Genomic DNA, 11896 nt, shown 5'->3' on the forward strand with positions numbered 1-11896 from the left:
GACTTTTTATAACTGTTTATTGTTGTCGCTGTTGTCCATTCAGGTCTCTCTTGTAAATGAGTCCTCGAGGCTCAGTGGGATTGACCCGTCTAAACAAAGGTTGAATGAAAAGGCTGAAGCCAGCAGTTAATCCCTGCGTTTTAGGCGAGAGCATCACACAATGTGCAGTTCTTGACATATTTGTTGGGAATAAATTTTAGCTACTACGAAACTGAATTTCAGCTCGACGTCTATAAAACTAACTGGGCCGTAGCTAGTTTTGTGTTCGCCAGTGTCGATTAGCTGCGGCGGCCATCTTTAATTGGGTCGGCTCCATTAGTTGAGGACTTGTTCGAGTACATCGATTGATCACTTTTTGATAGCTCCATTAAAATCCACCCTAACTAAACTAACTGGATATTTTGCTAACAGATGGCAGACTTTCAAGAACAGAGTTAGCCTTTGGAGACAACTCTCAGCTACTACCACACCATTTTAGCTCAGCGTGTGTAGGGTTAAATCGTTTTTCCGTTTGCTCAATTGTTGCAGCCATCTTGACTCGAATTATCACCGGAAGTAGATGTTTATTCCCATGATTAATTAAAATTCGTCCAGTGGTTCATGGGATATTTTGCTAACACCTTATTCTTCCTCACAAGAACTTGACACCACATTAAAACAAAGAGGAGCTATTTTAGGAGGAACTTCACGACCATAAAACCCCAGTTGCTGCTGTTAATCCACGTCGGCCAGACCCTAATCCTAAAAATATTTTGGGACACTGCACTAACCCACCCTCATACTCTGGATTTATATTTTAATAAAACATATTATTGTAGAGGAAATGTACATAATTAATTCTTGTTTATAATATTTGGCTTCCTGGAGGCTTCGCCCTAATCCTGTATGTAAATCGCAGCCAATGGATGCTGCTGTTGAGCTGGGCTGGGATTAGCAGGAGACGAATGAGTTTCAATTTTACTGGATTACAGAACAAAGAAAGGGGGAAAGGGACACCCTGCTCTGTTAACCGGGTAGGACGAAAAGCAGAAATAAACTCTGGAAATAACACGGATTAAACAGCCCGGGAAAACTTGTGCTCGGAAGATGTCGGCGTGAGGACGCGGATTACGATGTTTTAGCGGAGCGTGCGGCTAGCATCGCGGATGGGGATTCGCGAGCGTTGCTGATGGATTAAACCCGGGATTGACAGCGAGCAACAAGGCTATTTAATCGCTAATTAAAGGTGAGTTTCACCGCTGCCTTTTGTTTCTCAACAGTTACGACGCGCGTTTCGTGTGAGAGTTTGTTTTATTGTGGCTGCGCCTTGAAAATCCACGGATTATAACCTTAATTTCTGTTCTGGACCGGGGGGGGGGGAGGGGGGAGGAGATCAAAGGAGAGCGCTAGCATGAGAGGCTAACGCGTTAACGCTAGCTAGTTAGCTTAGCGTTGTTATGCTATCGTTAGCTAATTAGCAAGAAGTCGTTGCGTGATCGTGCGGCGGGTTTCACTGAAGGACACGGTGTGTACGCGGTTCCTTCACTTTAAAGGGACTCCTCCCTTGAGATTACAGCGTCATCCTGTTCTTTTTAAACCAAAATACAGCTCTGCGACTGGGAGATTTGCCATCATCGCTGGGAAGGTTACAGCAGCTAGTAGTACAAAGCCAGCTGGCTGTAAACGGTTAAAAAGCGTGACAGTAATTAGGTATAAATTACACAAATTACTTCAACAAGACCTCACTTTCTGTTCGGCCGCTGTCATTTGTCATGTCTTGTTTTAAAAAAAAAAAAAAAAGTCAAACTCGTGAAAAGTGTCAGACTGGGAATGATGCCCAGCTCAAACTTGGAGCATGAAGTGGGACAATAATAACAGGGAAGTTGCTTCTGTTTATTTATTTAATTGTCTGTGCTGTGTAAAAATAGTTTGAAGAAGTCCAAACCGCTCAGCAGAGTCAAACTTTGTCAACTCCATGGGAAAATGGAGCTTCATAACAAAACCACTTGAAGAGCAGGCGTTGTTTTTAATTCTTGCAGGTTTGTCTCTGGGTTTAGCCTTTCAAAACATTTACCCCCCCCTGTTTGTTTTTATGACACAGCAGAACCCCTGCAGGGCGCCTGGTAGACTCCAGCTTTACTGCAGATCACAAGCTGTTAAAATTCCTGTTTTTGTGTGTGAAATTAACTCATTGGTTTCTGTTTATAGCCACTACAAGACCGGTCCAACAATAATAATCATACATTTAAACAAGCAAAATCTCAACAAGTATTTTAAAATCAATGAATGATCTGAAAAAGAACTGTAAAGCTAGTTCGACCGTGTTCAGCAAGGTGCGCACCGATTGCAGTTTTATGGCCGATCACCGATTTCTACAAACTTTGACCTGATTTGGGCCGATACCGATTTTGTTTTGTAAGCGACACTGTCGGGTGTTATAAGGTCGCAATGCACCTTCAATTTTCCATTTTATTTTATTGAAAAACAGACTCTTGAGCAATATCCTAGAAACAATAAAAACTTGTTTTAACTGGCCATGAGGCCGTGCTCTGAAATATAAAGGAAGTTCAGACAATTGTTGTTAAAACTAAAAGAATCTGTAAAATCGGTTTCTCGTACACGTATCGGCCGATTTCCCAAAATTAAGGAAATGGGGGCTGATAAATGGGCCGTCAGATTTATCGGTGCACCCCTAGTACACTGTGGGGGGCTCGTTGCTGCGGGCTGTACAATCTTTATACAGTCTGTGCCAGAGTTTGGTTCACATTGCCAGTAGTAAGTCGGACCCCTTCAGGGTGGTAGTTGGACTCCGTCAGGGCTGCCCGTTGTCACCGATTCTGTTCAGAACTTTTATGGACAGAATTTCTCTGTGCAGCCTCGGGGTGGAGTACTCCGTTTCGGTGGGCTCAGGATTCAATCTCTCTATTTGCGGATGATGTGGTGCTGTTGGCGTCATCGTATCGTGATCTTCAGCTCTCACTGGGGCGGTTCGAAGCGGCAGGCATGAGGATCAGCTCCTCCAAATCTGAGGCCATGGTTCTCAGTTGGAGAAGGGTGGATTGTTCTCTTCAGGTCGAGGGTGAGGTTCTGCATCAAGTGGAGGAGTTCAAGTATCTCGGGGTTTTGTTCACGAGTGAGGGAAGAAGGGAGCGTGGGATTGACAGACGGATTGGTGCAGCGTCTGCAGTATTGTGGACTCAGTGCCGGTTCGTTTTGGTGAAGAGGGAGCTGAGCTGTAAGACAAAGCTCTCTGTTTACCAGTCGGTCTACGTTCCTACCCTCACCATGAACTCTGGGTAGTGACTGAAAGAATGAGATTGTGGATACAGGTGGTTGAAATGAAATTTCTCCGCAGGGTAGCTGGACTCTCCCTTAGAGAATGGGTGAGACGTTCAGTTATCCGGGAGAGACTCGGAGTAGAACCGCTGCTCCAACACATCGAGAGGAGCCAGTTGAGGTGGTTCAGGCATCTGGTAAAGATGCTTCCTGAGGCCTCCCTAGGGAGGTGCTTCAGGCATGTCCGACTGCGAGGAGACCCCAGGGAAGACCCAGGACACGCTAGAGAGACTGTCTCTTGGTTGGCCTTGGAACACCTTGGGGTCCTCCCAGAGGAGCTGGAAGAGGTGGCTGTAGAGAGAGACGTCTGGACCTCCCTGCTCAAGATGCTGCCCCCGAGACCTGAGTCCAGAACAAGAGGAAGATGATGGATGGATGGAAAGATGGATAATCTGCCCTTAAATGAAAAGTGTGAGCAAAATTTTTGGCTGGATACCACTTATAAACAGCAGAAGGGACTGAAAATAGGTCATCTGTGAGGACTTCTTTGGAAGAGCTGTTTAAGATAGAGATTCTGATCATTTTGATGTATTGGTACTCAGATCTATAAAGAATAACGTTTACAGTAAATGGGTTGTGTTTTTTAAAAGCCTCGTGTCTGAATGCTGCTCTGCTTCATCCCTGATATTTATTGACAGTTGATCTTAATCCATCTCTTTTTATCTCATGATTAACAGCAGATTGATTCTTATATCTCACTTAAACATCTTTATAGAGATTCTACACTTGTCTGATTGTCACTTGATTATCTACACAAACTACAGTAGGCCTAACGTAGGGCAAGTTTGTTTGCAGTCTACAATCATCAAATTAAAACTGAATGACATGAAGGGAACATTAGTCACTTGGTAGTACGGACTGACAAAACAGACGTCTGCTGTAATGAGGGAGTCGATCCGGTCTGGCGAAATGAAGAAGGAGCTGAGCCGAAAGGCAAAGCTTTCGGTTTACTGGTCTTTCTACGTTCCAACCCTCACCTGTGATCACGAGGTGTCCCCAAGCACAAGATTTTGGATGCAAATTAAATGAGTTTCCTTCGTAGGGTGATTGGGTTCAGCCTTAGATGTAGACCGAGGAGCGCCGTCATCCGGGGGGAGCTCAGAGTAGAGCTGCTGCTCCTCTGCACTGACAGAAGTCAGCTGAGATGGTTCAGGTTCCTCACTTTAGAGGTTTACCAGGCATGTCTTTATGGTAGTGGACCCCAAGGACAGATCCAGAACTCGTTAGAGGGATTATATGTCCTCTTGGTCCCGAAAAACCTTTAGATCTGTAGACCTTTAGATTTAAATTTGATCAGAACATTAAATGGCGTTTTACTCTATACCCTTACACTGTTATTTTGTTGTATTTAGAGTTATACACTTAATTCCAAGCTGTTAATTATTCTTTATAATATTTAAAGCAGTGTGTGTTGATGGCAGTGTTTACATGTTTGTTTAGTTTACAGTAGTCCCTCGATATTTGGCGGTTCCACTTTCGCAGACTCACTTTTTGCAGGTTTTCAACGTAAGATTGTGCACAACCCCTGCCCCCTCCTTTCTCTTTCTGAGGCTGTCACAGCAGAGGTGATTGGGAAAGACAGACCCCACCCTCCTTTCTTTTTCTGAGGCTATCTATCACAGCTGAAAAAGAGAAAGGAGGAGGCAGGGGGTGGGGTCTGTCATTCCCCATCGTGTCCCAGAGGCACACAACAGGTGGGCGTGCAACAGACAGCCTCGGAAAAAGAAAGGAGGGGGCGGGTTTCTGTCTTATACCCGAGTGAGTCGCAGGAGTGGCATGGATTGTTTATTTAAATAATCAAACACGACCAAAACCGCAGTTTCACTTTGCTCTTTTAGAGCGTTTAGAGAGTTTAGAACATTGTTTAGAACATTGCAAGAGTGTGGTAAGGGTTTATAAAGCCTTAAAATGTATATAAATACTAAAATAAATATGTCTCTACACCTGAGTCCATTCCCAATAATCCAGGTATAAAATCCAACAATGTTCAGTCAGGTCATCTGGGCGGTTTCCTTTTTTTGTGCTGAAACATCCAGGTGAGTGCAGATGGATCTGCAGTCCCATCTGCACTCCCCTGGATTTTTCAGCACAAAAAAAAAAAAGAAACTATCCAGATGACCTGACTGAACATTGTTGGATATAAAGTCTCTACTTTGCAGATTTTCACTCGTGGCGGTGTCTGGAACGAAACCCCCGCGATAAATGAGGGACTACTGTATTTCAAATTAGGAAGAGTACAGCAGTAAGACAAAAACGTTCAATTATGTTGCTCAAATCTATAATTTAAGATCTATATTTTAGGTTTTCACAGTCAGATTAGTCTTTCCTGATTACATCCTTCTCCTAATTTATTTCCATGCACTTTTTTTGTTTCTTTACTTTCTTTATTCAGTTAGTTGCAAAGGTTTTTTATGCAACATTTTTGACACGTTTTAATCATTTTCCTAAAGATAAAATATCAAAGTATTTATTATTTTAAAGGAAAAGACTTGAAGTATGTTTTGCAACCGATGTTAAGGTCAGGAATCGTTTACTGTAAGTGAACTCTTTTTGCTTTTTCTTAGTTTATCGTTAGTCCTGCTTGGATTTGCAGCAGTTTAAACGTGAAGACGAAAAGCTTCAGCCTCTGAGACGAGGAGCAAACATGGAGATTAAGATGTTTGTTGTAAGGAAAAGCTGGATGGCAGCTGTCCAGACACACCCTGACCTGCTCCTTGTGGGAGTTTGAAAACAGTAGTCCCGCTTTGATTTCGTCTCAGAATTTAAATGCGGCCGTCTTTATGTTGCAGAGAGTTTTGCGTTTCGTTCGGGGCCAGTCCTTCACCGTTCGTTTTACAAAACAGCCGTTTTCTTTCCTCGTTTCTCCGAGGACTTCGTCGGCACGTTGGAGCTGCACTTGACTGACACCTGCAGCACTTCCCTCTTTAGCTCGGTCGCACCCCTTCGGGCAGGAAATATGATTGATTCACCTCAGAGTGCACTTCACATCTTCGGGCCGGCTTGTAGCAGCTTCGCGTGGCTTCATCTTCATTTCATCGACAGGCAGGAGGTTCTGTTTATGCCTGCTCGTTCACGGCATCGTGTGGAATATAAACGCAGTAGCACCTCTCTCCACGGGGTTCAGCGGTCCACTGGAAAACGCACAAACCCTGGAAACATCCACGTTTCCTTGTCAGCACTTATTTGTCTCGTGTGTCTGTTTTAGTTGTGGTAAATGAATGTTTTCTCTGTTTGCATGTTATTCCAGTTTAAGACCAACTTCTAAAGCAGTCTTGGAGTTCACCTGTGGGCCCGTTTACTAAAAGCTTTGTGGGTTCTGGTCCGCAGGACGCACGGAACAAATTGACGATAAATCGGATCTCCTCCCAGAAGGATAAAATCTGCCTCGGGGCGTGTGGTTTCATTTATTTATCCAAGTCTGTCTCGACAGTTACAATAAGCTAATTATCTGAGGGAAGACACAAAGTGCAATATGTAATTTTGCTGTAATTTCTAAATCCACAACTTGTCGTGTTTTGACTAAAACATCAAAGTCTGAGTTACTTTTCTAGTTAAATAACTCAGTTTACTGTGACAGCTGCTTCTGGGTTGTCTCGTGGTTTTTTTTTAAGGAACGATGAATTTTCATTTGTCCTGCTCTCGTCTGTAAGCAGCTTCTTTGTATTGCTGCCCCCTCCGAGTTCCCATTAAAGTGGATTTGTTAGATTCACTCCAAAGGTTACCTCTAAATGACACTTAGGCAGCTTGCCCAGGATTTTAAGATGCAGGAAGAGCTCGACACGACGCTTTTCTCATAACAAAACCTCGGCTGAGGCTCGGCCACGTTCTGGCTCCGCTCGTTTACATTTTAAGGACGGATTGTTTCGTAAAGCCACAGCAGGTTCCACGTACTTTTCATATCGTCAGATATTTGTATTTGATGAAGCAAACACACCGATTTGGAACAAGGCTCTGATAAGGTCAACTTCCCTGCAGACTGCGATGCTTTAAAGACAACTCCTGTTCCTCTTTACAGACAATATTTACGAGTTTTCTCGTGCGGTGCAGTGGACATGGCATTCTCCTGTGCCTGTGCTTAACACCCCCCCTCGCTGCTTCCTAAATGAGAGAAAGAGGCCATCTATTTTGAGGCCATAATAATTTAGGAGGGGAGGGCTAATGTTTGCCGTGGCCTGAGGGGAGGCAGATTTAGATGGACTTGGCACGTTCAGACTGGTGCGGGGCTGAATCCCACCACGCCCACCCTCCTCTCTGTCTGTCCCTGTATTGAGTCAGTGGGTTAGGCTTGCCAGAGGCCAGTATAATGGTTCCCAGTGTCTGGAGAGATTAAAGGCCAGAGCTGCATTGTTCAAATGCCCTGAGATTAGTTTCCAAGGAGACGGGTTTCAGTTGCCATGAGAACATAGTGCTCGGTTTGAGCCGAGCAGTTTTTGCTTTAATGCTTCGTATCCGTTTGCCTCTTTATTAATTTATTTTCTACGTATGGTTTATTGCAATCAAACTACTTCTGCACACTTTGTGCAGTTTCAGCCATTCGTTTGGTGAAATGTTCGGCTTATTCAGGTGATGGGTGCCAAGACTTTTGATACTTTTCAAAATAAATAACTTTCTTTTCAAATATTTGTCCCGGCTCTACTTTCGTTTTTGCGTTACATACCGTTCTGCTACTTTTAGCTAGCATTTAGCCATTTTAGCTTTAGTTAGCCTATTGGCTGCTTAGCTTTTAGCTAAACATTTGCTGCTTTTAAACTACCCTACCATAAATAATGTTACTAATTGAATTTTTATTTAAATGAAAATATTTGTTCATTCGCTCTGGAAACCCCTGAAGAAAGAAGCAGCGTATAAAAACAACATTTAGCTTTCACTTAGCCTCCTGCTACCTTTAGCTTCTAGCTAGCATTTTTTCAACTTGCATTTAGTTATAGCTTTTGCGTTTAGCTAGCCTTTTGCTTTTTTTGGCTCTCATTTTAACTACTTTTAACGTTTTGTTACTTTTTGCTACTTAAAGTTTTTAGCTACCCTAATGCCACTTTTAGCTCCTCACTACCCTTTTGTTCATTTTAGCCTATAGCTAACTCTTTGATACTTTTCTGTAGCCTTTAGCATCTTTTGCTTTTTAGCTTGTATTTGGGTACATTTAGCATTTAGATAGCCTTTTGCATTTTTTTTAGGTTAGGCTTTTGACTAGTTGTAGCTTTTTTTTTTATCAATTTGCTTTATTTATCGCTTTATATGTGTTACTTTTCCAAATGTTTTTAAACTTTTACCTTTTTTAATTTGGCTTTTGCTATATTTTGGCTTTCTTTCCTCCTTTTTTTTTTTTTTTTTTTGTTACTAGCTAAAAGAAGCAAAATCCTTTGTTTCCCAAATGGACTTTTACATTTTGAATGTTTTGCTAGTATTGCCTTTTAGTTGGCGTTCCGCTTCCATGAGTTGTAGCTATTGTTATGTTTTTAGCTTTAACAACTCAGTTTCACCTTATTCAGCAAATACACTCAGCACACAGCATTATTTATCTAGTCACATTTTTTTGTTTAGTGGGTTTATTTTAATAAAAAGGTATTTTGGCTGTGGCTTCCCCTTCACTGTGGTTGAAACCTGAGGACTCATCTCATTCATCTTGAGTCAATATTTCTTCAAGTGCCATCTGTCAAGGAGAGAAAATCCAGTGTTCAGGGGCTCATATGACATCCTCTGAGTGCTCTAATCATCTTTAACTGACAATGGCAGCTTTTTGATGGATTTCGCTTTCAGGGATTCTGGAAGTACGACTCTAGGGACGCACTAGTCTGTCAGATGAAGAGACGGATGGATGGATGGATGGATGGATGATGGTTGAATGGATTACCACAAATTCTTTGCGTTTGCCGTTATGGTCCCTGGAGAATCTGCTGAGACGCGAGCATCACCGTGAAGTCGTAAAGATGAAATGCGAGTGCGGTATTTGTTGAACAGGAGTAGTTCGGATGCACGATGGATCTTCCATGGTTCGCAGAAAACCTTGGGAAGAAGAGAAAGGGTGGCCGAAGATGGAGAGTGTGGCTCTCTTGTGGGATATGAGAACAAATGAGGATGGAGGGCAGGAGAACAGTCACCTTTGTGCTTCATGCATGATGACCCCAAACTAAAATGAACAAAATGTTAGGTTTTCTGTAAATGGTCGTGTGTGTATTTAAATAAAAACCCTGTGATGGCAGCAGACCTGCTTTCAGTGCAGGCTGTGGACACACATTTAAAATATGTCTGCTTTAACAGTGTTCACCTGTCTGTTGCAGAGGCATGGCTCAGATGAGGAAGCTGGCATGTGATGGCATCAGGACAACCCCCCGCGGCGAGCCGCAGGTCCCGTTGGTGTCAGCCAGACAGGAGATCCTCACCAGCCTGGTGTCGGCTCTCGATTCTGTGGTACGATCGGCCCTCTGTCATTTAAATGGATAATATGCCCTTTAATGTGTTAATGCTGACGCAGAGTTCACATTTTATCTTGTTTTTTTTTGTTGTATGTGCAACATAATAACTTGTGCACACTTTGTGCTGTTTTAACCATTAATGTACCATCATTCATGAGATGGGTGCTGTGACTTTTGGATTTTGTAACTTTTATACTTTTCAAATTATTTTCCGTAACTTAAATACATTGTTCTTTTGAAGTTTGCTTCAGTGTCTTCTTATTGCTACTTTTAGCTTTTAGATGACGTTCTGCTGCTTTTAACTTTTATGTAGCCTTTTGCTACTTTTCTCTCTTAGCTTTAGTTTAGCTTCTTTTAACTAGAGTTTTGCTGCTTTTGGCTTATAGGTTGCTTTTTGCTACTTTTAGCTTGTAGCTATTGCTTTGCTAGGCAATGGTTTGCTACTTTTAACCAGAGTTTTGCTTCTTTTGGCTTTTACCTAATGTTTAACTAATTGTAGCTTTTAGCTAGTGTTTTCCTATTTTTGACTTTTAGTTACCGTTATGCTTTTTTAACGTTTAGCTAGTGTTCTGCTTCTTTTAGCTTTAAAAGCTTAGTTACAGCTTCTTCAGCAAGTTTAGCAAATTTCAGTAAAATAATTCAGCAGTTCTCTAGATGTTTTTTTTAGCTTTACAGTTAACGATGACCCAACAAGGTTGAGTCTGGTCATCTGGACGGGTTCTTCGTTGTTGAAACATTTCATCTTTTACCCAAAAGACGTCTGTCTGAGGAGCTGCAACAAACTTAGTCTTATAAATAGCACCTTCTCATGGTGGATCCACCATGTTTGCTGGGGACAACCAAAACTAACTGTTCACATGCAAAAGGAGGACCATCATTTAGGATCGCCCTAACTGATGGTCATTAGTGCCCTGATGGCTGCTTGCTATTCACAGGGGGCTGAGTGATACTAGCAATAGCAGCATTGTAAGAGGGGGACAATGTAGGGGGAGTGGTGACGCAGAGGTTAGAAGATGGGCTTGTGATCGGAAAGTTGCAGGTTCACCTTCCGGTACCGTCAACATCAAAATGTGAGTGGAAAAGGTGAAACACCCACACCTCCCCCCACCCTCATTCGCCCCACTCTGGGCCTCTGAGCAAGGCCCTTAATCCCCCCCCCCCCCATCTGCTCCCTAAACAGGTCTCTCTTGAAAATGAGTTCTCGTGGCTCAGTGAGACTACCTGGATAAATAAAGGGTAAATTAAAAAAATAAAATTGAACACGGAGGCCTCCGCCCCTGTTTAACAATGGACAAGTTCTCTTGACAAAAATGGCTTTTTTTACCCCTCTCTCTCAAACCAACGTTCCTCTCCTCCTCTCTAAAGGATGTGAACATCTTCATCCCTGAAAGCGTGACTGCTGGCCTGCAGATGAGTGTAGACCACAGAGTCCTGGCCTGATGTTGCTCTTCTGTACTGGATCATTATTTTGGCCAGTGGCTGTTTAGTTTCCCTGATGTAGAACTGATCACTTATTATCAAAAGAACCCATCCACAGGACCCGACTCAACCTTGTTAGGTTTATCTACCTGGATCACTGAGCATGAATTAGTTTACATTTACAAGTTTGACTCCTGGTTGACTCTTGTTAGACATCTGTCAGACATTTGCTAGACTCTTGGATGACTACTGGTCGACTCCTGATTCACCCCAGGTTGACTCCTGGTTGACTCCTGATTCACTCCAGGTTAACTCCTGGTTGACTCTTGTTAGACATCTGTCAGAAATTTGCTAGACTCCTGTTTGACTCCAGGTTTACTCCTCTTTGACTCCAGATTGACTCAAGATTGACTCCAGGTTGACTCCTGGTGGACTCCTGGTTGACTCCAGGTTGACTCCTGGTTGACTCCTGGTGGACTCCTGGTGGACTCCTGGTTGACTCCAGATTGATTCTTGGTTGACGCCAGGTTGACTCTTGTTAGACTTCTGTCAGACAATTGCTAGACTCCTGGTTGACTCTTGGTTTACTCTTGGTTTACTCTTGTTAGACATCTGTCAGAAATTTGCTGGACTCCTGTTTGACTCCAGGTTTACTTCTCATTGACTCCAGGTTGACTCCAGGTTGACTCCAGGTTGACTCCAGGTTGACTCCTGGTTGACTCTTGGTTGACTCCTGGTTGACTCCTGGT

General features: G+C 43.0%; 1 protein-coding gene across 1 annotated transcript in view; it reads left to right on the top strand.

The window, feature by feature from the left end:
- Positions 1–965: 965 nt before the first annotated feature.
- The window catches only part of gtf2ird1 (GTF2I repeat domain containing 1), a 42501-nt gene continuing 31570 nt past the window's right edge, over positions 966–11896 (top strand). The window contains exons 1-2 of the mRNA XM_037688216.1: positions 966–1225; positions 9594–9723. Coding sequence (XP_037544144.1) covers positions 9598–9723 — 126 coding nt within the window. The 5' untranslated portion in view covers positions 966–1225; positions 9594–9597. The remainder of the gene's footprint in view (positions 1226–9593; positions 9724–11896) is intronic.

The sequence above is a fragment of the Nematolebias whitei genome, chromosome 14, assembly GCF_014905685.2.
Source record: "Nematolebias whitei isolate Nwh7 chromosome 14, NemWhi1, whole genome shotgun sequence".
Lineage (NCBI taxonomy): Eukaryota > Metazoa > Chordata > Actinopteri > Cyprinodontiformes > Rivulidae > Nematolebias > Nematolebias whitei.